The sequence below is a fragment of the Melospiza georgiana genome, chromosome 11 (genome assembly GCF_028018845.1).
Source record: "Melospiza georgiana isolate bMelGeo1 chromosome 11, bMelGeo1.pri, whole genome shotgun sequence".
Lineage (NCBI taxonomy): Eukaryota > Metazoa > Chordata > Aves > Passeriformes > Passerellidae > Melospiza > Melospiza georgiana.
The window spans coordinates 6,660,012-6,686,811 of NC_080440.1; the positions used below are offsets into that span (position 1 = coordinate 6,660,012).

General features: G+C 42.1%; 2 protein-coding genes across 2 annotated transcripts; one reads left to right on the top strand and one right to left on the bottom strand.

The window, feature by feature from the left end:
* Nucleotides 1–1,430: 1,430 nt before the first annotated feature.
* LOC131088289 (pyridine nucleotide-disulfide oxidoreductase domain-containing protein 1-like) lies at nt 1,431–10,538 on the bottom strand. The gene is made up of 11 exons (XM_058032214.1): nt 10,497–10,538; nt 9,557–9,676; nt 8,318–8,446; nt 7,435–7,508; nt 6,684–6,844; nt 5,966–6,066; nt 4,994–5,123; nt 4,077–4,189; nt 2,889–3,011; nt 2,085–2,222; nt 1,431–1,667 (listed from the first exon to the last, which is right to left on the bottom strand). Exons 1-11 carry the CDS (start codon nt 10,536–10,538, stop codon nt 1,431–1,433), a joined length of 1,368 nt encoding a protein of 455 aa, XP_057888197.1.
* Nucleotides 10,539–12,146: 1,608 nt separating this feature from the next.
* Nucleotides 12,147–26,517, top strand: LOC131088290 (A disintegrin and metalloproteinase with thrombospondin motifs 9-like). Its single transcript, XM_058032215.1, has 7 exons — nt 12,147–12,155; nt 12,256–12,366; nt 16,478–16,651; nt 22,172–22,342; nt 23,847–24,041; nt 25,866–25,998; nt 26,492–26,517. Exons 1-7 carry the CDS (start codon nt 12,147–12,149, stop codon nt 26,515–26,517), a joined length of 819 nt encoding a protein of 272 aa, XP_057888198.1.
* Nucleotides 26,518–26,800: the final 283 nt, after the last annotated feature.

Sequence of the window (26,800 nt, forward strand, 5' to 3'; positions counted from 1 at the left end):
CTTTGCAGCACAGGACTTGGTGGTCTTAGCTCAGCATGAAGACCCTGTCACCTCCTGTTCTTCTGCCTGCTGTGCAGGTGACTCTCCTCCTCACCAGTGACCCCACTGCAGCCAGGGCACTGCTGTCACCAGCCCCAGAGAGTGACACCAGACAGCTGGAGACAGGGATGCTCCAGCATCCTTCCTCTGGAGCCCTGGCTGGCTCAGAGCTGCTGCTGTGCCAGGGCTGGCTGTTCCAGCCCACGTGGGCACTGCCACCTCTGCAGTTCTGAGTAGGGGCATGTGTCCCTACACCCACTGTGGCACGTGGGAGTGACATACTGTATGTATTTATGTGTATTTATCCCTTAGAAATATGTCTGTTGCTCTTCAAATTGGACTTCTCTACGTTGTTATTCAAATAGAAATTTATGACTTCTGTGCTTGGCAGAAGGTACCTCAATTGAAGTTTACAAACAAGACAACCTGCCAGCCTAGGAAACACTCAACAGCTACCGCAAGCATTCAACGGCACATATGCTGACTGCTAGATTCAATTTTGTTTTCTTACTTTGACTGCTAAGATGTTAAAAGATCAGAAAGGCATGTTCAGTTTCATTAATAAGTGCAAGTTCTGGGTGGTTGCATTTTAGTTCTTCTCCCTTACACTTATAACAAATATAAAAATAATATCATTAAGAACATGCTCTTCATCTTTATTTTTCTGGTAAAATTGTGACACTGAATAAAGCCTATACTCCTTCACCCATCCTTTAGCTGAGAACTTCACCAAAACCTGAAAATTTAGTTAAAAACAGTCATTCTTCTAAAAAAAATTAAATTATTTGTCTGGGACAAGTCCCAATATGTACTGCCAGCTTTGTATTGAGTACAATAAATTGTCCCAAATTTGATCCAAAATAAATAGGAACTCTCAGGCAGCAACTGTAGAACACAATCAAAAGCCAGGATGAAACAACTGCTGTCCGGGGCTGGCACTATCCTGTACAGTGCAGCTCCACCCCAACACCTGGACAGCTGAAGGGACAACCAGTTCAAAGGCTTCTCTCAACTGACATCTCATCCTGGCTTTCATTGTGCAAAGCCTGTGTTCTGTACTTAACTGAGTAGAAAATACATTTATTTCAGAATTAAACTTATAGGGGAAAAGGAAAAAAAAATGGGGTAAGGCCATGTATTTGCAACCTGCATTCCAGGTAGCAAGAGCTCTGAGCACCCTGTGCCCTGAAACTGTTCTCTGTTCATATGAGCCAGCATGACAGAGATTGCACCATTAGCTGGTACCTGTGGCAGTAACCAGTCAGTATTTTAGCAAGATCAACCCAAAATCTTAATTGAGGATTGCATTTATCCCCAGTCCTGAGAAAACGGTTTTCTAAGATCTATGACTTGCTCTCAAAGCTTCATACAAAATGGGAATGGGGTATTGTTCAATCAAAATAATCTTCTATGTCAATATCTGGATTTAGGAGATCTTCACCATAGGCTGAAAGATCCATTTGATTTAAAATTAAGTTTTCAAAGGTTTCTTCCAAGTCCGTTTCACCGATGAGCACAGCTCCCATCATTCGGCCGTTCTGCATCACCACTTTGATGTACTCGTGGCCCTTGGTACACCTCAGCATCAGCTCGTGCTCTGAGCCCAGGCCCTGAGCGATGTACTTCCCCTAAACCACCACCTAGCAGAAGGAGAAGGGAAAAGCACTCATAACAACACTGCAGTGGCTTTTAGCATTTCTCCTGCTAACAGTTCTCAGCCTCAAAAGGGATGCAAACAGGGAAATAAGCATCCCTTGGGTCCCTCCCCCATCACTGGCTTGCAAACACACAATGGACTCAAAAATCTTCCCCTTGAAATATCACACACATTAGCACAAATACACACAATGGACTGAAAAATCTTCCCCATGAAATACCATATACATTAGCACAAAATGAGAAAATCTAAGCTAGGATTAATTACTACAGAAAGAAACCTGCTTCCTCAATATTAATGCACCTGCTCACTGTCAGCAAGTGAATATAAGCAAGCAGTATGTGTTACTCGGTGTAACTGATAGTTACAACTATCAGACTGTACTGACCTTGTAATTGAAAAATTTTGTAATGTGAGCAAATAGTTCAAAGCTGAAATCCATATCAATAGACTCCCCTAAAGCTTCTGCTGCCATGCACTTTGCTGCATACCATCCCATCTGCCGAGCCTGGGTCCACAGCCTCATCTGCAAGAGACAATTGGGAAGATTGAAGTCATGAGGCCATCCCTGTGCCATGAGCACACTCACTGCAGTGAGTACTCAGAGCACACTCACTGCTGTTCATACTCAGAGGGGCTGGCCAGCTCATTTCCAGCCACCTCCACAGAACTCAGCCACCAAACCCCCAGGATTATCCACTGTGGGGTGTCACTCACTCAGGGTCAGCAAATGTGGTGGTGTTTGAGGGTCCCCAGGATGAAGGAAGTCATGAGAATCTTGACTCCATGTTTCAGAAGGCTGATTTACTATTTTATGATATATATTGCATTAAAAGAAAATTATATACTAAAACTATACTACAGAATAGAAGAAAGGAGACATCAGAAAGCTAGAAAGGAATGAATAATAAAATCTCGTGACAGACTTGGTGTCTGACACAGATGGCTGCCATTGGCCATTAGTTAAAAACAATTCACATGCAAACAATCAAAGATGCACCTGTTGGTAAAGCATCTCCAGACCACATTCCACAGCCCTCAGATAGTTATTGTTTATATTTTTTTTCTGAGGCTTCTCAGGAGAAAAATCCTAGCGAAGGAGTTTTTCAGAAAATCGGTCAGTGACAATCCACTGTTAACCTGCCCCTCCTTGGTGTGAGCACTGGTGTGTAACTCCTGTGCCAGGACGTACCTGGTGCCACACAGGGCTGGGCTCCCAGGCTGCTGTGCAGATATCTCCAGCTGCAAACACATCTGGCAGTGACGTGTGCATGTGCTTGTCCACCTTCAGTCCTCCATCCTCTCCCACAGCAAACTGAAGGGGTTCACACATCAGCAATGGAACCAGGCACCCAACTCCCTCCCCCTTAACAATCAGCTGTTCCTTTACCATGAGACTGCGCTGAGTGGCAAGAGCTCCATGGAAAGTACAAAGCATTACTGTTATTATTTCTAGAGCACAGCAAAGGTTTCTAAAGGACTATTACTGATACCTAGGCAGGGAAGTAACAGGGCTTGCCAAATTCCAAATCACACTGTGTGTTTGTTACAGGGACACCCAGTCTTAAGAGATCACTTTGTATTTTTGCCAAGGCAAGAAAATGCCATTGCAAAAACTTAACTCCTGATCTAAGCTTATAGCATAGGCATGGAAATACGTCATGGCTCAACATCAGATCTATGTTTTCAGCATTTCCTTCTTTAACCAGAGCACAGCCTTTTACCTCATAACCAGATGGCACCACTTAACCCAAATACCACAACATCCTGCTTTTGTTTGGGATCATTTTTAGTAGTAGCTTGTATGGGGCTATTTGTTGGATTTGTGATCAGTGTTAATAACCCAGGGATGTTTAGTTGTTGATGAGCAGGCACTGAACACAGAAGCAAAATGATCCTGAGGTGTGGAAATGCACATGGCAGTTATGAACTCCAGAATCACCAGCCACATTTGGGTGCTGACTTCCATCAATGAACATGAGCACTGTGACAGCTCAGTGTCCCAGATGGAAAGTACTGGAAGTAGTTGCTTCCTTTCCAGGAGCAAATGTCAAGATTAATAAGGTAAGACTATGGTACAGAACTAACATGGAAATTATTCTAAATTTTTGCCACATTAGCCAATTATACAGATGATTTTCTCTCTTTGGTTGGGCTTAACACTGCATATGTACTATATATAAACACCTGAGGAGCAACATAATAAACCAAGTCCACAAATCAAATACACTTGTATCATGTTGGATATCTCAGTATCAACATACCCTGCCTTATTTTGAGATGGTACACAGTATTTAAATCTTTAGCAATCCATGTCAGAACAGAAGCATAAACCAGCTGAAAAGGTTTCTTTAACCTTACTTGAAATCAGTATACTTACATTATTGCCATCAAGAAATGGTTCAACATTTGGCACAACTCCAGTTGCACTGACAATGAAATTGCATCCATAAATTTTTCCATTACTTAATTCCACATATACAGGCCACAGCACTGAAAAACGAGAAAATTTTGCCCTGAGAATGTAACCAACAGAAGTTACTTTATTAATTATGTCTTATGATAAGATATGAATGAAAATAAAACCATAAAACCTTTGAGGTAACTGAATAGGTAAAGAAAGGTTAAAATTGAAAATAAAAATGAGAAAACTATCAGAGATTACCTGTAACTTTTCTTACCATTGCTCAGAACTAGAGAAAAAAAATATTTTGGATCTCAGCTCCAACTCTTACCAATAACTTCCTTCAGAATTTTCCTAAATTAAAACCCTCTGTGGCCTGTGAGATATTCTCTCAAGTATGCAATTGCCAAATATTCTTTTATGTAGAAATTTACAGATGCACAGAAATGCCTCAAAAGCAAAAAGAACAGAACAGACTTGACTTGTGCTGAAAGTAACTGATTACTAAAATAGTATTAAAAATATTCATTTTAATTAGGTTGAAATTATAGGCATAATTATTCATTTTTTAAAAAGGGATATTTTCCTCTATTTGGAAGGTTTACTTCAGTTTGATACAAAATGTTCGTGGTTTTTTTCCTCATGTTTTAACTTAACTATTAAAATATTTAATGGATTGTGTTAGGATGGAATATTCTGCACACATGATTTTGGTTACTTTGTGGAAAAAAGTGTCTGACCTGCAAGATTTTATAATTTAATTGCAGCACATAAATTTGATTACTGTAAACTGCTAGACCTCAAATTATAGAGAAAAAAAGATTTCTTTTTCAAACAGCAAACATGCTCCAGCACAGATTTACCTTCAAGGTCTTACCAGCACTGGCACTCACCCTCATCTGCCTCTACATTTTTCTCTCCTTTAGGAAAAGTCAGCAAAGTCTGCTGCAGTTGGATAAATTCTTGCTGTAAGAGAATTTTCTTTACTTCACACAGTATTTCAATATGTACTTTGTGAGAAAACTAAAAAAAAAAAAAAAAAGAAACAGAATTATAAACATAATGATTAGTGATCACAAGATTAATAACAGCAAGGACATCTTCACCTAAATTGATATTACTGAAGTGGAAAGCCACCCACCATATATCCAAGCCCACTACCTGGATTCCCACACTTTCTTCCTTTTGGCACAGCTCTAACCATAGCCAGTGGCAATTTAGCTGCTTTTTCAGCAGGTAGCTCATGTTCCTTTACAGATCACAACAATTAGATTTTTCTGGCATGCCAGAAAACATATTCAGGTTCCCCTAAGCTTGCAGGAAGAGAGTTCAAACATTATCAGAACAGAATAAAGTAAACTCATTTTTCTGTCTTTCAGGATTGCAAATCCTTTATTTTTCTATAATTCATTAAATTTTGGTAACAATAATAAGTTTATGTTCTAAACACAGTAAAAAGAAAAAATACTCTGTACCATCAACCCACATTTCAACCATATTCTGAGCTCAAGCCAGAAGTTGGGAAGTTAACTGTTTCTCTAAATTGTTTGGTGAATTTGGGCCTTTTTTTATTCTCCACTACACAAATACAGTTCCACAGCCTTCAACAGCCAAACCACCACTGATTAAGCTGCTAAATATCCTAAACATCCTTTAGCTGGTCTTTGACTGATCACTCTCGATTTTATAAATCAAGAGGTCATTTTACAAATGCAGAAAAGATGCAAACACCTAACAGCTCAGGAATTCATAAATAAAAAAAAAATTAAATGTGAGGATTTTTGCTTTATTGCAAACATGGAACTCTTCCCTGTGCTCATGCCCACAACACCCAAATAAATCTGGCAGCAAGGTTATGCCCCTACCTCCTTAGTGCCTTTAAGGTGTAAGCCCTCGTGCCAGTCAGGGCCCAAGGCACTGCCCAGCTTGTCAGATGCTCCTGGAGGCCTTCCTTTCTCCTCACTTCCTAAAGCAAAGACATGGAGTATATCAGATTTAGTGTGCAACTTTCCTTGTCCTCAGAATTCAAAACAAGGATTCTCAATTAACAGAAAAATACCATCTGGGGTAATATCCTTATTCTTCCTGCCTGATGTCTAGAACCATGCTCTTCTTTTTGTCCTGACTTTGGCCCTACCTATGTTTGTGTGATGTTTCTTCATGCAGTGCTAATTATTGTTTCTGAGACTGCACTTTCCCTCCACCTGTAATAATGTTCTGTGTAGTTTCACCTGCTCCTCCAATATCTCATTATGTGACAGCTCCTCCCTATAGAATGGTGAGTTCACATCAAAACATTACAGAAAATTGAACAAGTTCTTCAGCAGAAGGAATACAGGGAATTAATGTAAATTTGGCACAAAGGTAAGCCCTTTTTTACAGCTCACAAGAAGCTGTATTACATTCTGTCTACATAAATGTGGGATGGGTTTCTATGTTGCATTTTCACTCTCAGTTTTTGAAGAAGGAAATGTCATAAATGATAACAGTAAGGCTTACTCCAAGCTGCTAAACTGAGTGATTTTAAGACTATCTTTAATATGAAATGCTGCTGCTGCAGTGTCAGGAAGCTGAACCCCATACCTTCCACTGTGTACTTGGTTCTTTTACACTCGATGGGATTCTCTTGGCTTTCAGCAGTGAGCTTGGGAAGGAGGAATTCAGCTGCTCCTGCATCAAAGAAAGTGTTCCCAATGGCTTTGTCTTTGATAGCCCAGATTACTTCACAGCCTTGAATTTCATACCTGTGAGCATTTCAACAAGGGATAAAGTGACAGACTGCCTGAAAAGGATCTTTTAGCAACACAAGCAGAAGTGTGTCAAGTTTCCTTCCAGAAGCCAGAACCAGGGGATCCAAGATTTTCCAACCTATCAAATCCACTTCTAAACATTTACATAAGGAACCCATTAAAAATATCTCTTCAAGCTGACAAGTCATACTTCCTCACCAACACAACCCTGACTGAACTGGGGTAGGGGGCAGATCCAATTTATAATACTAATAATTAGTATTTCCTGCTCCCCATAATGAAAAACAAGTGCATTTCTGCCAGACTGCCACTGTTAAAAACAAGCATTTGGATATTGCTTGCAGTATGTGGAACATGAACTGAATATTCTTGATATCTGTGTCAAAGCTTCTTCTGGAGCTTTTCTGATTTTATGTATCAGTAAAAACCACTATGTTGCAAAAAAAACCCTCTGTGATCAGTTTTGCTACTAAATGCTCTAAGAGATAAAATTTTAAAGTCAACCTTCTCTCAAATTCATTTACACTAGATTTAGCATTGCATTGTAAAGATTTTATTTGATTATGTGTTTTTGGTTCACTTACACTAATTCAAGGGCAATCCCACCATTTCCTACCACCACTATTCTCTCAGCTTGAGCCAAATTCTTCTGAAAAGCCTGCATTAAGAAAGGAAAAATGTCAATTAGAGAATGTTCCCTCACACTGATCAACTATATCCTTCTCAGTATTTTCTTGCTCTTAGTCTTGATTTTCTCAGATTATTGATACACATCCAGCTAGGCTGAGACCTGAAACAGAAGCTGCTGTTGTAGCAATCAGCAATTCCAGTTTCACTTCAGATTCTTTGAAAATGTAACTCCTTTTTTTATCCTCAAGGTCCAGCTTCATTTGATGAATGGCAGTTCCATTTTATGGAGCAGCAATGCTCCTCTGTTTCTGAAGACCTGTAGCAGGGAGACTTCAACTTTGCCTTCAAAGCTTAATTTTTAGTCTATTAAGTCATTTCTCAGGTGAAAACTTTTCCACATCTTTGACTATTTCTAACTCTTTTCTGTACAAAGAGGAGAAGCTACAGTAGAACTGCAAGAGAATAAGAAGTCATTCCTTCAGTAGCTTCCCACTGCATGAAGCAGCCCTTTGTACCAGGAACCACACACCTCTTCCCAAGGAAATTTCTTTATATTTTCCAATTGGATTCTTCCTGGAGGGTGAAAAAAATATTGTTTATTCCGTTTTATCATGTTAGAAATAATGTGTATGAGCTATCTATAAACTTAACAAATCGGTGGCTAATTAATTCAGTGGCATTATAAGGCTGTTTTGCTGCTAGTGAAAATACTCCTAATTAAGAATATATAATAGCAAACATTATTTTGTGTTTCTCCATTTCACTCCACAAGAATTCTGGTATTTTGCACCAGATGCAGGAATACATTGCACATTTTGAAGTCCCAAACACATTTACCTGTGCACTGTCAGTGTCCCGGATTCCTAACACATACGGGTTCCCTTCAACAATTAATTTTGGTTTGACTCCAGCACACAGACAAAGCTTTTCATATATGTATTCTTTCCCATCTTCAGTGTAAATTTTCTGTTAACAATGAAGAGAAAAGAAAAATCAAAAATGAAGACATCTAAGAGACATCTTTCCTTAATGTCACAATAATTTGCAGATATGAAAAGCTGTAAGAGGCTTCTGAAGGAACTAGGCTTCATACTCTTCCTCACTGTGTGTCATTTACTACTATCACACTCACCACAAATAAGTGACCAATAAAGTGGGAAGTGCACACAGTGCACTCGAAGCAAGATCAACCACTTGGTGGCACTTGGTACTCACTGGCTGTGCCAGAAGAGTTCTGTGTTTTCTATATGACAAATGTCCCTCAGGCCCCAGGAACAGAACCATGCACTGCTGGACATCAGCAATCGAGAATCTCATTCAAACATTTCAACAGCAGTAGCTCTGAGTTAACCAGGCACAGGATAGGACACAGTTCAGAAATACTGCAAATCTGTTTTTTGCTGGAGAAAAAGTGGAGGCACTCAACAAGCTATGTCATTCTGAGAAAGAAGACCTTAAATTTTAACATTTTATGACATTATTTGTTGTTCTACAAACTAGAAGCTGCATAGCTTAAAGTGATTTTGGGCAAAAGAGCCTCCAAATCCACATAGATTAATTATTTATGTCCACCAAGACCAATATTAAAACACTATCCTAGCAATGATATAAGAAAACCACTGTATTCAGAATGTTAACAAAATCCACCTGGAATTACATCTCCAAACTTTAGAAGTGAGCAAAACGAGTTTGGGATGTGAATGTGAGTTTCTCATACATGCTGGAGTGAAAAGAACATGTTGGCACAGAGCTAACAAGGCTGTGCACATGCTGCACATTGTTCATATTTGCCATGTATCTCCTGCTAAATAGAAGGAAGAAAAGGTGGAAATGTTGGCTCTTTCAAGATTTATTTTGTCCTCTGTATCTATTTCTACTTGAAAAACAGTTTAAGCAGTAAGTGAAATTAGAATTAGGAAATATTTTCTTGTAATTTTGGTAACTTATCAATTCAGTAACCAAAATGTTCTTGAACAAAATTTCTCACCCAAAACATTCAGCTACTTCTTAAATTATATTTAATATACATAATTTGAAAAAAAAAAAAAACAAATAAAAAAGAAAACCTTAGCTTACATGTTCATCACTTTTCAACTGTTTCACTCCAGACTGTATAACTCTAATATTGGGATATCGTTTTTCTAATAGGGAATTTGGCTGCTCTTCAACATCAAATTCCTCAAGTGTTTTGGATACCTGTAGGAGAAAGAGAAGTATTTAAAAATATGGATCATTTACCCATCTCTTCTTCTAAAGCTTTTGAGAGAAGGTGCTGTGTCCATTTATGGTAAAAAAGTGACAACATAAAGCCCATATTGTCTGAAAATGGGTTACCATGTAACTGCTAAAAGTTTATTTTTCCATACAGAATCTTTTCATGCTTGCTCCTGGTTGAAGAGTCCAAGTACTACACGTTAATCCTAAAGACAGAGATTAAGCAAAAATGGAAAAGAAAACCCTGGCAGTTGCTCTAACTGCTACAATGTTTTATTCCATAAAGAAGTTGTTAACACTGCTTTTTCATTTATGTGATGTAGTGTAAAAATCCTGGTTTTTCTTTTTGTAACTTTGCTAAAATAACTCATCCAGAGCCACTACCTGATATTTTAGAGACCTCGGGGGAAATGGACAACATCAAATACAAAACAAATACAAAGAAAATAAAAACCCCAAAGAGGCAAGCCAAAACTTGAAAAACATTCAAATAAGTGATGACAATTTTGTGGCTTTTTCCAAAAGAGAATAGCTGCATGGAAACCTCCAGGCCTGCTACTTTATTGAGTATTCAAGTTTGGAACACAGCTAGGAACCAGAAGCTACACCATGCTTGCAATTCAGAGAGAAATTAAGATGCTCATGTCCAAATCTCAGATTCTGCTGCCTTCTAATAGTGCTTAGCTATTCCCTTATTCTTCAGCTATGTAAATTTCCAGTGATGTGAATTACAGACTTTTCATCTCTGCTCTGTGCAGATGTCTTTGCTGGACACTCAGCACTTTCAGAAAGCATTCTGTACTTCGGTGTTAGTTTCAGAGAGAGCTCTCAGACTCAGCTTCATGCCCTACTAGCCATAAATCTGAATTCATGCATGCATTTGATTTTCTTTTTCAAACCAGCAGGAAAGATGTCACTGAATAAGCAGCTGCTGAAATAGACAAAGCCCAAATCAATTCCCCAGAAGGTTATCCTTTTTTTCACTGTTTCTGCCCCAAATTCAAACATGAGCAAGACTATGATACCATTCTAGTGCTTCTAAGAGGTCACTCACTAAAAAAATAAATAAATAAAATAAAATAAAGTTTCAGTAACTCTGAACACACTTTAGTCCTGTAAGTACCTGGTTTAACCTTTGCCTGAATGGTGTGAATATATTCACAATTACTGATCATTGTAAAATAGCCTGTCAGTCTTACTGACACCACTGCAATCACACAAATATGAAAACAGGCTCTAAGTCATGAGCATCTTTACCACTGGGTTCTAAATTATCAAACAAACTTAGAACATGTCTCACTATAAGAAAAATGCAGTCTCTCTTACCTGCTTGAAATTAGTTACAGCTTTGATAACGGGGGAAGCTGTCACTAAAAAAATGTCTTCTGATGGGAATTCTGCAGCCAGCTGGTAAAGAAACAGAAACCACAATAAGAGTCATCATCAGACTTAAACACAATAAAACTACTGGTGAAAAAATCATATGTTAATACATTACTTTGGTTTTGTAGAATCATTGAAAAAACACTACTTGAGGATAACAGAAGGATAAGGGCTGAAGAGGATTTGGAGACAACATTTATTTCAATCACACATAAATATATCTTCAAGAACTGCAGCCACAGTGTAAGGAACAAGTGTCACAATATTCCAAAGGCTTGTTCTACATGAAACTGTCATATTAAATTTGTGTCGTGATTCCAGACCCCTTTGATTCCTAAATCTTTGGAGGAGACTAATCTGAAATCAAAGTGAAGTTGCTTGGGGTTTGCATGCCAGAAGTGGTCACATTTGAAAAAGTTCAGTGAACCTGCAGAGGGAGGTTGAAATTAGTTGCTTCACTACCAAGCTTGCAGCTAACATACCTGCTGGTTTGCTTTTTGCTTTGATTCTCCAGGCTCTGCCTTCTTGCCACCTTCTGAGTTGTTTTCAAAATGCATAAATCTTAAGGATGAACATGTCCTGGTTTCAATCTGTTTAGTGAAGGAAAGAAAAGTCAGACTACACTGATAAAACAAACATGAACTTTTGTACCAAGGACAAGGAAATGCTGCACTTTTCTGCCTTGTCCTTTGTGCAGTTATTTCCCTCTGTGAAGGTGCAGCATACACTTTATCCTCCTGATTTGCCAATATTTGACATCCCTTTGTACCAAGGTAAATGGAAATGGTTCCTTTCAAGTTGTTCTAAGTAGATACTGAGGGCTCCTGCCTTGATCCCTGTAAGATGACTCTGCTCCTTTGAAAGGACTGGAGCAATGCCAGGAATCCAGGCTGTTATCCCTGCTGAATGTCAGCTGTTTTCTCTATTTTGATACTGGCATTTTTTGGAGCTTTGACCAAGGATATCACACAGTATGAAATGCCTGCACTCCCCTCAAGCTTTGTGTAGCCTGCTGGGGACCTGGGGAGGTGCCTTTTGGTCCAGCTAAAAGAAAATGCCCTGGGTAGCCATGGCCCCTGTATGAGTGTGCAAGCTGATCTGTTATTACTTTATATTTACAGTGTTCTGTCTCCTGTGGAAGGGGCCAAAAGCACCGCAGTGTGTACTGTTTGTCAAAGGAAGGGAGGCATGTAGAAGAAGAGAATTGTAAACACCTTGCTAAGCCCAACGTGCAAAAGAAATGCAGAGGGGGCAGATGTCCGAAGTGGAAAGCAGGAGATTGGGGCCAGGTGAGACATCTTGTGTACCCTTTTGCACCTTTTGGTATTCCTCCTCCATCAAATTGGTTAGAGCCTGGTTTTCCAGTCACTTCTGTCCTCATGAATTATTCAGGGTGAAGGTTTGGGGCCAGGTTTGGTGTAAAACAGTGCAGCTTCATGGACAGCAGTGGAGCAGCACAGATTTGTACCAGCTGAAAACTAGGTAGCTTGCTTTTAGTGTCTATCTGAAAGCAAATTCCTTGTTTTCAAATTCCAAAATTTTAGGTTTTTGCTAGAAACATCATTAGTATATATAATATTAAAGAGAATCTACTATTTATTCATGTTTTAAATATAATTTAAATATCATATCTCTAGTAAAATCTTCCTTAGTTTTGAGCAATAAACTCATTGCTTGATTTTCCCTTGTTAAAAAGTCAGACAGTCATGCATAGATCAGAGGCTGCTGGAAATAAAAAAGTATTTTGAGTTATTAAACTCTTGCTTGCTGAAAGCATACCTTGAATCCTTTTTTCCTGAAAATAATGTCTTTGTCATCACCTTGAATCTGCTGCATCACATTTTTAACTCTGAACTTTGCTTTTCCCTCTACCTCATTAGCATGCTAATCAGAGGAATTATTGAAAATCCCAGACTAAATGAACTGTTAACTTGTAAGGCATCGTGTTCCCTTGCATTCTGTCTTCCAAATTTAGGTACAAAACACCCATTCTTGAGGTATTTCAGTTTCCTGAAAGACAAACCATTCACATTGCCACAGGAACACATGCAAATGTTAGGAGTAGGACACCATGCTGTTGATTAATGTCCACTAATAAAAAGGACAGCAAACCCATTAATGATCTGTGATTGTTTTCAGACTTGTATTAGTTGTTTTTTTAATCCTTACCTTTGGATTCACAGGATAGGAGTGTTTACCATTATATGGGTAAAGGACTCAGTGCTTGTTCACCATGGAGGTTCAGTTACCAAGGTCTGGGCTCTTTACCTGAGGATAGGAGCATCCAGCCTGTGAAATCCAGAATACTGCTCCCATACTGGAAATTAAGTCAATATTATTAGCTTTATTACCTTCAGGATTGAAACCTCAGTTTTATACAGGAGCCAGACTAAAATAAAATGCAAGGCCATTACACAGTCTTGTGGTATCCAATTTGCACCTTATTTAAGTGGCTACTCCTGAAAGCAGTTTTGACTAATAATTGTAAACATAATAATGTAATGGTCTGTCAATTGCATTAAAATACACTAATACTAATTGGTAAAAGTAAGTGGTTTAAAATTCTCAGCTTTCCACTGCATCATGGATATTAATTTTATGCAACTAGAGAAAGAAACCCAAGTTAATAGGAGGATGAGGTGATTTATGGTCTAAGGTCATCTCTCGTGACTGGGCAATTAAGGAATATTTGTATGCTAATGATAAGGCTAAGAACAGGCTTTTCCAGGAGCAGCTCCTCAGCCCAGGTTCCTGATGCAGGATGTGCTCAGCCAGCCAGCATCTTGCTTGGGGACAAAGTAAAGTGGTAGAAAAATTTGTGCTACAATGTCAAATTGGGCTTTTTAAAGCCCCATCAGATGCTGTGGCATGGATCTCTGAGCCTCACTAGTGCTGGCAGCATATTTTTTTTTGCCTGTGACGATGAAGAGTTGGGGCTGTCACAGGTTGGAAGTGCTGGTTCTGGGTCCCTTGTAAGGGTGTTCAGGGCTTTGCCAGAGATTTAATGCTGTGGAGCCAAATTTAGGTGCTGAACTTCTCCTTAAGAGCATGAAACAGACACGAGTTTGGTGCTCTGAATACACAGTAGATCAGGGTATGAACTGGGCATGAAAACTTCATGTGACTTTCCCTATCTCCAGTGCCACTGTTGCCAATAGGAGCCATGATCAGTTTCCACTTAGATATTATCTAAAAACCCCTAACTTTCTAAAGGTGTAATTTTCTCAGAATGTTAATCCCGAAGCTGAGCTGCTGTGCTTTTTCTCCTGAATAAACCAAAAAGTCTGCATGAGAAGTAAGGCAAGGTTCTCCCATAAAAGTGCATCTTTGTGTCACTATATATGCACAGAACCTGTTGCACATACCTTTAGGTAGATGTTGGGGGGGTTTTGCCTTCTGGAAAAGGAATTACTGAGAAAATTAAGCTCAAAAAATACAGGAATGGTTAAAAACCAGTCTCAGCTGAACACTGGCTGTGCTGGTGCTCCAATCCTAGGTTTATTTCTCTTTGGATCTTTTGTATTCAAAACATGGTTAGTTCTTTTCTAGATTGTTAAGAACTCACTTCCCTGGGGCAAAGCATTTTTGATAAATCTCTAAAAAGGCTTTTTCTCCAAGTTTTAACTGTGTTTATGTCTGCACTGAAATATCAGATTTAATGTGTTTGTTTCTCTTAAGTGGTGTCAATTATGGCCATTTACCTTTCCTTTAACAAAAATACCAATATTTATGCTGCTGTCTGGTATTTGCATACTTCAGCTACAGGCTGAAATCCAGCCCTGTATAAAAACACAGGCAGAGCATCAGGTGGAGTTTCTGGCACAGTCCAGGGACCATCCTCTCCCCAAACCCAGGTGTCACACACACACACACACACACACACAGTGCAGCCCCCCATGAAAAAGCCACAGTGTCACCTGCGCTCTTTTATCCACACCTGGGCTTTTTATGTTGGTGATAAATGCAACTCAAAAGATACCTTAGAGCATGGTAGGCATCCTGGTGTGTATGTTTCTCCAAGTTTGTGCCTTTATTCAGTTTGAGAGTCCCCTATGGAATGTGTAGGACAAAGAGCACTGTTAATCCCAGGGAAGCAGCAGCATATGGGAAGCATTTGCATCACTAGTGACAGAAATCCCACTGCTGCTTTCAAAAGCTACACAAAAATACTCCCACCCTCCTATGAATGTCTGAAGCCAGACAAATAGTCACAGTCAGCTTTTCTCTGGTTTTCTTGGCTTTATGGGGTATTTGGACAGTAAAGCAAAGAGCATTATGGAGGAATACAGAAAAGGGAATTGCTTCCCCATCAGGTACCACTCAATTCCCTGCCTTAAGAAGGCTCATTTTAGTGGGCATTGCAATAATAGACTGTGAACTTATTTTCTTAGTACCTGATATATTAATAAGTAATATTAGTTATAAATAATATTAGTTGTTAATTCAGCTGTGGTTTTAATACATACCTTTATTTTTTATGCACTTTCTTCTAAAAATGCAAATTCTCTTTACTCCAAATCTGTATAGTATACTTTAAGGTCTAGCCAGGAGGAATCTGTTCCAGGGGAATATTAAGTACTGCTAAACACATTAGTGTGCAGTCACAACACTAAGAAATGTTGCGTGAAAGAAAAAATAAGCTGTTAATAATATTGCAGTATAGATAATAATTTAAAGATGTCTGAGAAACAGAAAAATGCAGGCATTTGTTGCTGTGTCTTGAAGTTGGGAAAAATGTGCCCACAGTGTAATGAAGGAAATGTGAAATGCAGTTAATTTCAAAAAGACATTTGCTTTCAAAACCTAACTGTATTCCCTGCCTTGGTGCATGTGCATGTCTAGATGCATGAAAGAAATCCCAGCTGTATCACACCTTTCCCTCTCTACAGCTACACACTTTCTTCTATAGAATCCAAGTTTGCTTTTCATTAAAGCCCACGCTGTTTGTGGCATTTGATGCATTTTGAACTATTACTTTTTTGAAACAGTGCCTGAGAAGCAATACTCAGAGCAAATCTCAGAGCCTGGCCGCCTCTGGCATGTCAGGGTGGTTTTGCAGCACTGCTATTTTGCAATAAAAACAGATTTTTCAATAAAAATCCTGTCCAGGAAGTCCTGACCCCACTGAAGCCAACAGCAAATATTCACACTGGCTTCAGATTCCCAGTTTTCCCTTGCACAATGAAAAGCCTCACTTGGAAGTTTGATAGAGCATTGCTACCTTGTTTTCAAATTCCAAAATTTTAGGTTTTTGCTAGAAACATCATTAGTATATATTATTAAAGAGAATCCTTAATCATTGCTAACGATGCCGTGGAGCCCAGAGCAGAGCCCAGACCCCCTGAACTCACTGTGGTGTCTGTGATGGGAGCTGCACTCACCTTGTGTCCCTCCCTGCAGTGCTCGGTGTCCTGCGGCCGGGGCGTCCAGCGCCGCTCCGTGCAGTGCCACAGCAGCAGCAGCAGCAGCCCCAAGGAGGCCGAGTGTGACCCGGCCAGCCAGCCCCCTCCTCAGCGGGACTGTCACCTCCCCCCGTGCCCCACGCACCGCTGGGCAGCCGGGGAATGGCAGGCGGTAAGAACCAACCTTCCTTCCTTTCCTTCCTTTCCTCCCTTTCCTCCCTTCTTCTTCTCCCTCCCTTTCCTTTTTCATTTTCCTTTTTCCTTTTTCCTTTTTCCTTTTTCCTTTTTCCTTTTTCCTTTCCTTTTTCCTTTCCTTTCCTTTTTCCTTTCCTTTCCTTTTTCCTTTCCTTTCCTTTTTTCCTTTCCTTTCCTTTTTCCTTTCCTTTCCTTTTTCTTTCCTTTCCTTTCCTTTCCTTTCCTTTCCTTTCCTTTCCTTTCCTTTCCTTTCCTTTCCTTTCCTTTCCTTTCCTTTCCTTTCCTTTCCTTTCCTTTCCTTTCCTTTCCTTTCCTTTCCTTTCCTTTCCTTTCCTTTCCTTTCCTTTCCTTTCCTTTCCTTTCCTTTCCTTTCCTTTCCTTTCCTTTCCTTTCCTTTCCTTTCCTTTCCTTTCCTTTTTCCTTTCCTCTCCTCTTCTCTCCTTTCCTCTCCTCTCCTTTCCTTTCCTTTCTTTCCTCTCCTTCCTCTCCTCCCTTTCCTTCCTTCCCTCCTTCTTTCCTCCCTTCCTCTCTTTCCTCGCTTCCTTCCCCCAGCTCACAGCTCTGTGCTCTCAGGCGTGCCATGATGCTGGGAGTGCTGCTGGAGGGTCAGGGTGTTTGGGTTGCAACCTGGGGTTGCAAAAAAAAAAAAAAAAAAAAAAAAAAAAAAAAAAAAAAAAAGTTCATGCAGAGCAGAGAAATGCCTCTGTAGGGTTAATTTATTGCTTGTGCTGCCCTGGGTTTGGCTGGGTCCTATGAAAATGCTGAGCAGGTTTTGGGTAGGATGGATTTGGGTCTCTTCCAGGAGGCAGAGCCCTGCTGTGCTGCTCCAGCCTGAGCCCAGTGTCTGGAGGAGTTAGGGAGCAGTGGTAATTGCCTCTTTCCTGCCCCATTACCCCAGCACCATCTGACATCCCTATCCTTTCACTGAGCTCTGGGTCTTTGCTGTTTTATCAAACCATGAGCAGTGCTGAGATCAAGTCTTCTGTAGGAGATGATGCTTTTCTGTGTGACCAAGATCAGTTCCCATCAAAAACAGCTCCTGAGACTGAAACTGGGGATAAAGCTGCTGCTCCAGTGGTTTAGGGAGTGACTCCAACTCTCCTGCAATGTGGGCATGAGTGGCCTCAAGGCTGGTGGGTGGTAGGAGTATGAGGGGATTCTGAGCAGGAGGAGCCCCACCATGCACTGCCAAGAAGGTGCTGTGTCAGCCTTCAAATGCCCAGAAGTTTTTGGCAGAGGCAGCTCAGACCAGACACCAAAATGATTCTTTTCATTCTGTTTTTTTCTGTTTTTAACCCGTGCATGTGGTGCCTCAGCCTGACGGGAACAGGACACACAAGTTTATCTTCATTTCCCCAGCCTCAGCAGTGCTGGGAAGTTGGGTTTATAATCCTGTGTAACCCAGCCACGAGTGCAGGAGGCCAGAGGGGCTGTGTCCTCTCCCAGCTGCTTCCCAGGACACAGGGAAGAGTGATGGGAAGCAGCAGGAGGAAAAGCCAGGCTGGTCACACAGTGGTAGCAGATGGAAACATCCCAGCCAGAAAAGGAAATGCAGGAACAGCTGAGGGGGCTCCAGCAGCTTCCTTGCGGTTTTAGTTTTAGTTTTACAGAGCCCATTGACTTCTTCAGTGAATAAATTTAAAGGCAGTAAAGAGGTCACCAAACAGCAGGTAGTGCCAGTCCTTACCTGGTGCTGTAATCAGCCCTGGAAAGAAACAACTCCTGCCCCATCCTTTTGTAGAATCTTAGAATCATTAGTTGGAAAGGTCCTCCAAAATCATCAAGTCCAACTTGCCCTCTCTCCCTTATCTTTGCAACTTCTCAAAGCAGTTTGGAGAGGCGCCTGCCCTCACCCTTCTGAGCCCTTGATTGGATACAAATACTGATGTTTTCTGAAATTTTCCAGGACTCCCCATTGCACTGGGCAAATTTTGAACAAAGTGTGGAGATTTGATTTTTCCCCAAGGGAGCTTTACTAAGAGGGACTGGAGGTTTCCTCACCCTCATAAGTACTCATGAGTAACCATGAACAGGAAAATGCAGGAGCTGCCCAATGTGAGCTTGCCCCTCTGGCTCATTCCAAGCATTTCTTCCAAGCACTTCTTATTTTGTTCTGGTGTACACAGTGAAAAAACAGAATAGCACCTCCCTCCAGCCATAGGCAGTGTCCATGAGGAGGCACAGATTGCATTGGTATTCTTTGAGCAGGGAGCAGCAATGAACCCTAATTGACATGGAAGGCAGGATATAAATAACATCTCAGTGCTGTCTTGTTCTTGATTCCTTATCTTTAAAGGGAATCTCTCAAGAGGGTTTGGGGTTTCTTAATTGTTCCTTTTTGTTGTTGTACTTGTGTTGTTTCGAAAAAAAAAGTGTTGGTCTTGACAGTGAGAAGGAATATGAAATTTACTGGAAACCATTTATTGCTCTGTTGGTGTATCACATTAATCACCTGTTCTCAGTGCCCTCACCAAGGAGAAGAAAGTCAATAGAAAGAGCCTTGCTAATGTCAAAAAAGAACTCAGACTAGAGTCACAAAGAAAAAGGGAAAATTGGGAGAAAGTTTTTATATGAGCCTCTGTGGAAGGACAGCGCACGCTCTGGAAGCTGCCATCCAACTCCTGAATCTTTGACATTTGTCTTTTTGGGGGGAAATTGTGCCATCCTTGCCTGATTTGAATTGCAGAGTTACCCAAGGCATGTTTCAAGCATTCATGGCACGGGGGGTACATTTCATCTCTGCATTAGATTGTTATCTAAAAAAAAAGAAAAAAAAAATCAATGCTTTTGCAAAGCACTGCCTTTGGGGTTGTTTTAATTGTTATTATTGCTCTTCTAAAGCAGTTTCAGAAGTGCCTGAAATGATCCTTAATTTGATCTGCCAGGAAAATAGTTCAGAATTTGGGAAATGAGGCAAAAGAGACAAATATTGTCAAATGCCTGACCTGTTTTCAGATTTTGCTATCAATAGCTGTTATAGCCTGGCCCCACTGTTTTGCGTGAGACTTAAATCAATCTTGAACATGAGAATTCATGCAAAATCTGTCACTGCATTAAAAGGAAAAATAGCCTTCCCATGCTAGCTGAACTATCTGCTTTCTACATGAATAATGTTTTATAACTTTGGCTTTGGCTGATTGGAACCTCTGCAGTGTTTCTCTTTGACTTATTTTATGATGGTCTCACTGTCTTTGAGCCTCATTTAATATTTCAGTGGGATTATTTTAATTACCAGTTACCCTTAAAAATACAAATAGCCAAACTTTCAATTTCTGATGATGACAAAATGCACAGAGCTGGCTCAGGTTTATTTGGCCACACAACTGTTATTTGCAGACAAACCCAAATCAGGCTGGCATGTGCTTGGGAGTGCCAGTCTTCCATCAGCAAGTAATGATTTTAAACAAGGATGGGCTTTTGATGTGATAGCTCTTCACAGCCACTGTTAGAAGATGCCTTGATGGCATAGACATGGTTTACCCTCTGAAAGTGAAGCATTAGCCAATGTACTTTACAAATTTAGTCTGAAATATACATTAAGGAGATGAGACAAAATCAGGCTTGGTTCTTCCCTCTCCTTTCAAGGTGCCTCCTTTGGCTCTGAGGGACCATGGAATGATTCACCTTGTATTGCTGACCCCTCACTGGGCTGGAAATGCCAAAGGAGGGAAGCTTTGAGCATGCTGTGACCCCACTCCCAGTGAGCAGGAAGGTTGGGGTTCAGGCTGCCCCAGAAGGTGCCTGGAGAGCTGTCAGGGGAGCTCCCTGATGATGGAGCTGCAGTGGTGCCATATTCACACACAATGACCCCCTTTCAGTTTTTACTTATGTAATAGGGAGATAATCAGAGATGGGCAAATATAGCTCACTTTGTTTGCTTTCTGGGGAAATCACACTCCAGCAAATTCCCCCAACCCCTGTAGGATTGCCATGTTTCAGCACAGACCTAGAAGGAGCTTCCACTCCAAGGACTCAAAGCAAGAGAGTAAATAAGGTTGAAAGCACACAAAGCCCTTGGGGTCTTCTGGCAGACTGCAGATTTTGCAATGTTGACTGTTGCCTAAGAGCTCCTAAGTTATTCCTTTGGAATAAATGCTGCTTTGTGGAGCTGCCTCTCCTTCCCCATCCCTTTCCACTTTGCCCCAGTTTTAAATATTTACACCCCACATGATGATGTGCTCACTGCTGCTCTCCTGGTTTGCTGCTGCTGCCACACATTGATCTGAATTTTCAATATTCTCAAATAATTTACAATCCTGGTTCTGACAGCCAATTACAGTAACAAGGCCATGACAGTGCCTGCATTTTGCAATTAACTGAACCCACTAATATCTTCCTAATTGTTGGCCAGCCAGGAGAACAGGATTTGCTTCAGGGAGGCTGGAAATGATGTTTGGAGGGTAAGACTCCAACTAGATTAAACTGGCACAGTGTTCCAAGCCTAGGTAACTTCAAGCAGTGTTTCTGTACAGATAGGGATGGTCTGATTGGATGTTTTATCCTTTTCCTTAAGGGGAAGACATTCCCTACATGTTCTATAAATGATTATTTTCATGCATTTTTCTCCTCGTTAATCCAGTTAGTTGAAAGTGTTAGAAGTCCATTACAGGCAATAACTAAAAGAAAATGGGGTTTTATCTAGGCAGCTGCTCTTACACTGATTTATTTTGTTTTATGTGTTTTTCTAAGATGCCCTCCAAGGACAGCCTCACTCCCAGGAACACAGCCTCACAGTCAGGCTCGTTTTTCTGTGACAAGGAGAGAAAGAACTGAGTCCTTGAAATCTCCAGAAGGACCTGGGGAGCACTTGTACTTGTCTGGCATGGGTTGATCTTAATATCAGGCAGGGCAGTGTTTAAAAGAGAATAAACCTGCAGGGCTGCCTGCGCTGCAGTGCTTGTAGAGCTGTGTTTGAGGCCAAGGTTGGGTGAAACTCTGAGCAACCTGCTCTAGTGGAAGGTGTCCCTGCCCATGGCAGGGGGTTGGAATGAGATGGTCTCTAAGGTTGTTTTTACCCAAACTATTCTATGATGATTCTATGATTATGTGTGCCCCATGCCAAAGCAGAGAGCTGGGGAAGGAGCTCCCCCCACACCAGCCACAGCCAGAGGTGCAGCAGTGTGAATTTTGCACGGGGGATGGTTGAGTTGTCGTTCTCCAAATAGCTGTATTCACTAGGGGCTGAAATAATGGGGGTTGGCCCTATCTCCTGGCCCAGCATGCCCAACCCTGCATGTTTTGATCCTACCGCAGCTGGGCCCCACACCTGCCCCATCCCAATACCTGCTGTCTTGGTTTCTGCTCTCTCCTGGGGACGTGGGTCAGTACTCCGGAGGTCAGCAGCAGTTTGTCACAGGCAGCAGCATGGGGCACAGCAGGTCCTGGTGGGAAATCCTCCCCCAGGGGATACCAGTGGCAGCTTACAGGGGTTGCTGGGGCGTGGGTTCGTCCCTTGGAGCCCCACAGGGCTGCCTGAGCTGCTGTTTGTCGCACACAGTGCACCAAGACGTGCGGGGAGGCGTCGCGGTTCCGCGAGGTGCTGTGCGTGGACGAGGAGGAGCAGCCGCAGAGCAGCGGCCGCTGCGAGCCCAGCGAGCGCCCGGCCGAGGTGCAGAGCTGCGCGCTGCCGCCCTGCGAGTACATCTGGATCACCGGAGAGTGGTCAGAGGTGAGGCCCCGTCCCGCCCCTGCATCCTTGACCTCCTCTCAACGCTGCCCCTGCTGAGGTATTGCAGCCCAAATCAATCAGCGCTGGCAAGGCAAGGCCGTGGGTTTGAAATCTTATTTTTTGGTTTATTTCGGTGTGCAGTCTCCCTGCTGGATAGAAAGGAGCTGGGCTGTGGCCGACAACCAGGTTATTAAAGAGTAAAAGCAGCGTGCTCAGGGTCCTAGCTAATATTATCTGGACGCAATTTTCTTCCAAAGCACAGTGCATTCAACAGGCACCCTCTTTGGTTTTCTGCTGGTTTAGTTCATTTATTTAATTAATTGGTTTTATTCCCATCCACTCCCTGGGGGCTCTGGGGCCCTGTGAGTTGTACAAGGGTCCAGATGTGCATCATGGGGGAGAGGCAAGCCTGGAGGTGACCATGGGGGCACATCCTTCCTCAGTGCTGTCTTTGCAGGGGCAAGGACCCAGAGTGAGGGAAGGCAGGCCATTCACCCTCCCAGCTGGGAGGCAGGGAAAATAGATGAGTTTTCCTTGCAGCGGGCGCCGCGTGCGGGAGGACGCAGGCTAATCTCAGCCTGTTTCCTTCTGCAGCCAGTGAAGGATTACTTTCCAGTTGGAGAAACAGCAGAGGGAAATGACAAGGCAGCTGCTGACACAGCACTGATTAAAGAGCAAGAACGAGAAAAGGGAAAAAGGAAAACATGGCAGGACTGAGGGGAAGGAGAGCCCAGCCACCTGAGATAGTGCAAGGAGGGAGAAATGTGGAGACATAAGAAAATCTCAGAGCAGCCTGGTCTGCTGAGTGGTTTCTTAAGAGAAATATTGAGGTGCTTGTCAGGCTGGAGCTCTGGCTGCTCCTTGCCCAGGCACCCTCTACCCACCCCCAGTGCCTGGGAGACCACCTGGGAGCACTCAGGCCCATGAAGACAGAGAGGTAAAGAGATCTTACAGAGCCAGAGTTTGGCTCTCCCAGGTCCCACTCAGTCCTTTGATGAGGAAGGCAGAAGTGCTGTTTATCCTCTAATTACGATGAAAAATTTCTCATTCTTCTGGTTGTTGTTCTTCTGGTTCTCCTAGTTGCTGACAAGTACCTGCAATTCAGAGTCAACCTTGACCCCTTTCTATCTCTCTGTATGTATGGCAAAAAAAACCTACCCAACCAAAACAACTAATAGAGGCATTTCCAAATTCCCATGGATCTTCTGCTCCTTTCTTTGTGGTTGGGAAGAAATAACACATGGCCAGGAGCCAGCCTGGAGCAGGGAGTCCTGGAGCAGCTGTAGATCCAGCCCAGAGAGGAACTGGGTGCCCAAAGACAATGTCAGGCACCAGCCCACTCGTAGTAGCCACTTACAATATTCATGACTGGCTTAAATGGAACCCAGTGATCCCTTGAATCAGTTTCCTGTGTTGAAAGCTGTCAGGCCTGGTTTCCTCCCCTCCCATTTTGGGCAGCCCTGCTGAAGCAGGTGGTGCTCACCGCTCCTTGCTGTGCCCGCAGTGCTCCGTCACGTGCGGGAAGGGCTACAGGCAGCGCCTCGTGTCCTGCAGTGAGATCTACACCGGGAAGGACCACTATGAGTATGGCTACCAGAACATGGTCAACTGTCCTGGCACACAGCCCCCCAACATCCAGCCCTGCTACCTCGGAGAGTGCCCCATCTCGGCCTCCTGGCGCGTCGGCAACTGGGGAAGCGTAAGTCGGGCAAGCTTCTTTTTTGGCCAAAAAGAATGGAACAACCTGGGGTTTGTTTAGACACAGACCAAAGGTTTGGCAGGGGAATGTTTTAGAGATGCTTAAATTAATGCATGGAATACTCTGGTGCAGCAGCAGGCCTGGTGTGTGTAGGGCTCCATACTTCCGACTGAACCCCTTCGTATGGGGGAGTCCCAGCAGCTACAAGTAGGATCATTCATGAAAACTGGGATGTAGCCAACGTTTGTGGCCATGTTGATGGCCATGCTGCATGCTTAGTCATTGCAGAAAACAAGGGTTTGAAAGCCTTGTGCTAGAAGCATTGGTGAGTCACTGGCAACTGCAGTTGATCCCACTTGGCCACATGTATAAGAAAGACTTGGGAGCCAGCATTAGGCTGAAACACTGGTCATTTGAACCTTAAAACAATTTTTTTCTTGTTTTTTCCTCCCCCTCCTTCTCACAAATGCTGGGACAGGTCAGGGAAAAGAACCTGGCCTTTCTGCTAAAGTTATTTGTTTTGAGCCTCTTCTGGGACCTGAACTACAAGATCAAATTTTAGTTAAGGTGATAACATTTCACTTCTTAGGGCTTCTGACATTCTTTGAAATGTGATGTTTCTCCCATAAACTTGATTTATTAACCCAGCTCAGGCATTTGTAGGAATTTGTCAAACCTTTACAAGGCGATGAGTGTCAGGCCAAGTAAAATGTAGTAGAAGTTGTCACGGTAACTGACAAAGCCATTTGAAACCTAAGTTCCTCCTGCCCCATAGGAAGCTTCAGATCCTCCCTGTGAGTCAGCACGTAGGAGTTATAGCAAATACCTCAGCATCAATTAATTGGTATTTTCCCTCAGAATTTAAGTGCAAAATACCCAAGTCATTAATCCAACTTCACTGCAAAGAGCACTCATTTCAGAGAGCAACACCTTTCTCCTCACTTTGAGCTGCTCAATGTCCCAATGACCACCAAGTGCCATGACCCTTGTCAGCTGTGATTTTGAAAGGGATTTAATGTAAAATACCATCACCTTTGATGGACAGAGAGAGTCCTACTCAGCGCTTCAGCTAAATTTTATGGAACTGGACTTGATAAAGAGTAAATGCCCAAGTTGTGAATACCATGAGCCGTTGAAGACCATTTTCTTCATGGTGTATTCCTTTAGAATAATAATTTCTAAATGGATGAGCAACTTCATTTTCTTTATAGCCTAGCCTGGTAGCAGTAGAAAGAGCTGAACTTCATTTCTCAAGTACTTGAAAGAACAAGTTGTGGATGGAGGAGCAAGGTGGTCCCACCTCCCACAGCCCACACTCAGTAGCTGGATGCTCTGCTGATTGGTACCTCCTGCAATTTGTACAATTTCAGCCTTAGGATTGCCCTTAGACTGGATGGTTTGAGGATGACCCAGTGTTTGCACAGATGTACCCATTTTCCCAGCATGGTAGGGGACAGAAGATTTTGAGACTCCTTTTTTTTTTTTTTTTTGTGCAATTCGCATGGAAAACAGCAATCTTCCTAATATGAAAAATAAGCAATTTCACTTGAGCACATGGTTCCCTTTAACAAACTGCCTCATCCAGCAAAGTGTGCAAACACTGAGCAAAGTATGGTAGTCTTGAAGTAATCAATGATAATAAGGAAGGGATTAATTACCGAAGGGACTACTCATTTGATTAAAATTAAGCCTGTGTTTGAACACTTCACGGGATTGAAGTCTTTGCTGCTGTCTCTTGATAGAAGGGAAACCATCTGTCTCTGTTCTTTCTGGAGCCCATAAACCCTTGAGATAAAGCAGGAATCTCTGTCTTGTGTCCCGCAGTGCTCTGTCACCTGTGGAGTTGGGGTCATGCACCGCTCAGTGCAGTGTTGGACCAATGACGACCAGCTCAGCAGCTTGTGCCACGTGGACCTGAAACCTGAAGAGAGGAGGACATGTCACAATGTCCATGACTGTAAGTCTGCAGATTTACACCTTCTTTTGCCTTTCTCATGGTTTCAGCATCTTTTCCCCTCAAACTCCTAGAGATCTACAGTATTTCCAAGCATTGGGAGCCATCCAAGTAAGGACTAAGACACTTCAGGGAAAGCTGTTAAAAATAAAAAAAGATGTTTTGATGTTTTGGAAGCCTCAGATTCAAAATAAATTTTGATGTATAGTTGTTCAGTGACTACAAGTATTTCTGTTTTGTTTCAGGTGACTTACCAAGGAGTTGCAAAGATGTTAAAAATCTTGAAGGTGTCACTGAAGATGGTGAATATTTCCTGCAAGTCAAAGGAAAGACATTAAAGGTGCATTTCAGCAACAGAATGATACTTCATGGGTTTTCTGAAGGTTCAAGAGGACCCTGCCTGTGGTCTTGACTTCCACTCTTGGATTTTCTGCCTTTGGTTGTCTCAGTGATGCCTTTGCACATGACACAATCCTGGCTTCTCTTTCTCTCTCAGGTGTATTGCTCTGGGATGCAGACTGACAGCCCAAAGGAGTATGTGACCCTTGTAAACGGGGATGCAGAGAATTTTTCAGAGGTGTATGGATACAGGTAAGAAATCCTGTAATCATGAACCTCACAGTGTTTTTGTTTTCCATGGCAGTATTTCCTGGCCATGAGTAGAAAGGGTTTTCTTTTGATTCAGATTGCATAACCCGACCGAGTGTCCGTATAACGGGAGCAGACGAGAAGACTGCCAGTGTAGGAAAGATTACACAGCAGCTGGGTTTTCCTCCTTCAGCAAAGTAAGGCTGGACCTGAACAC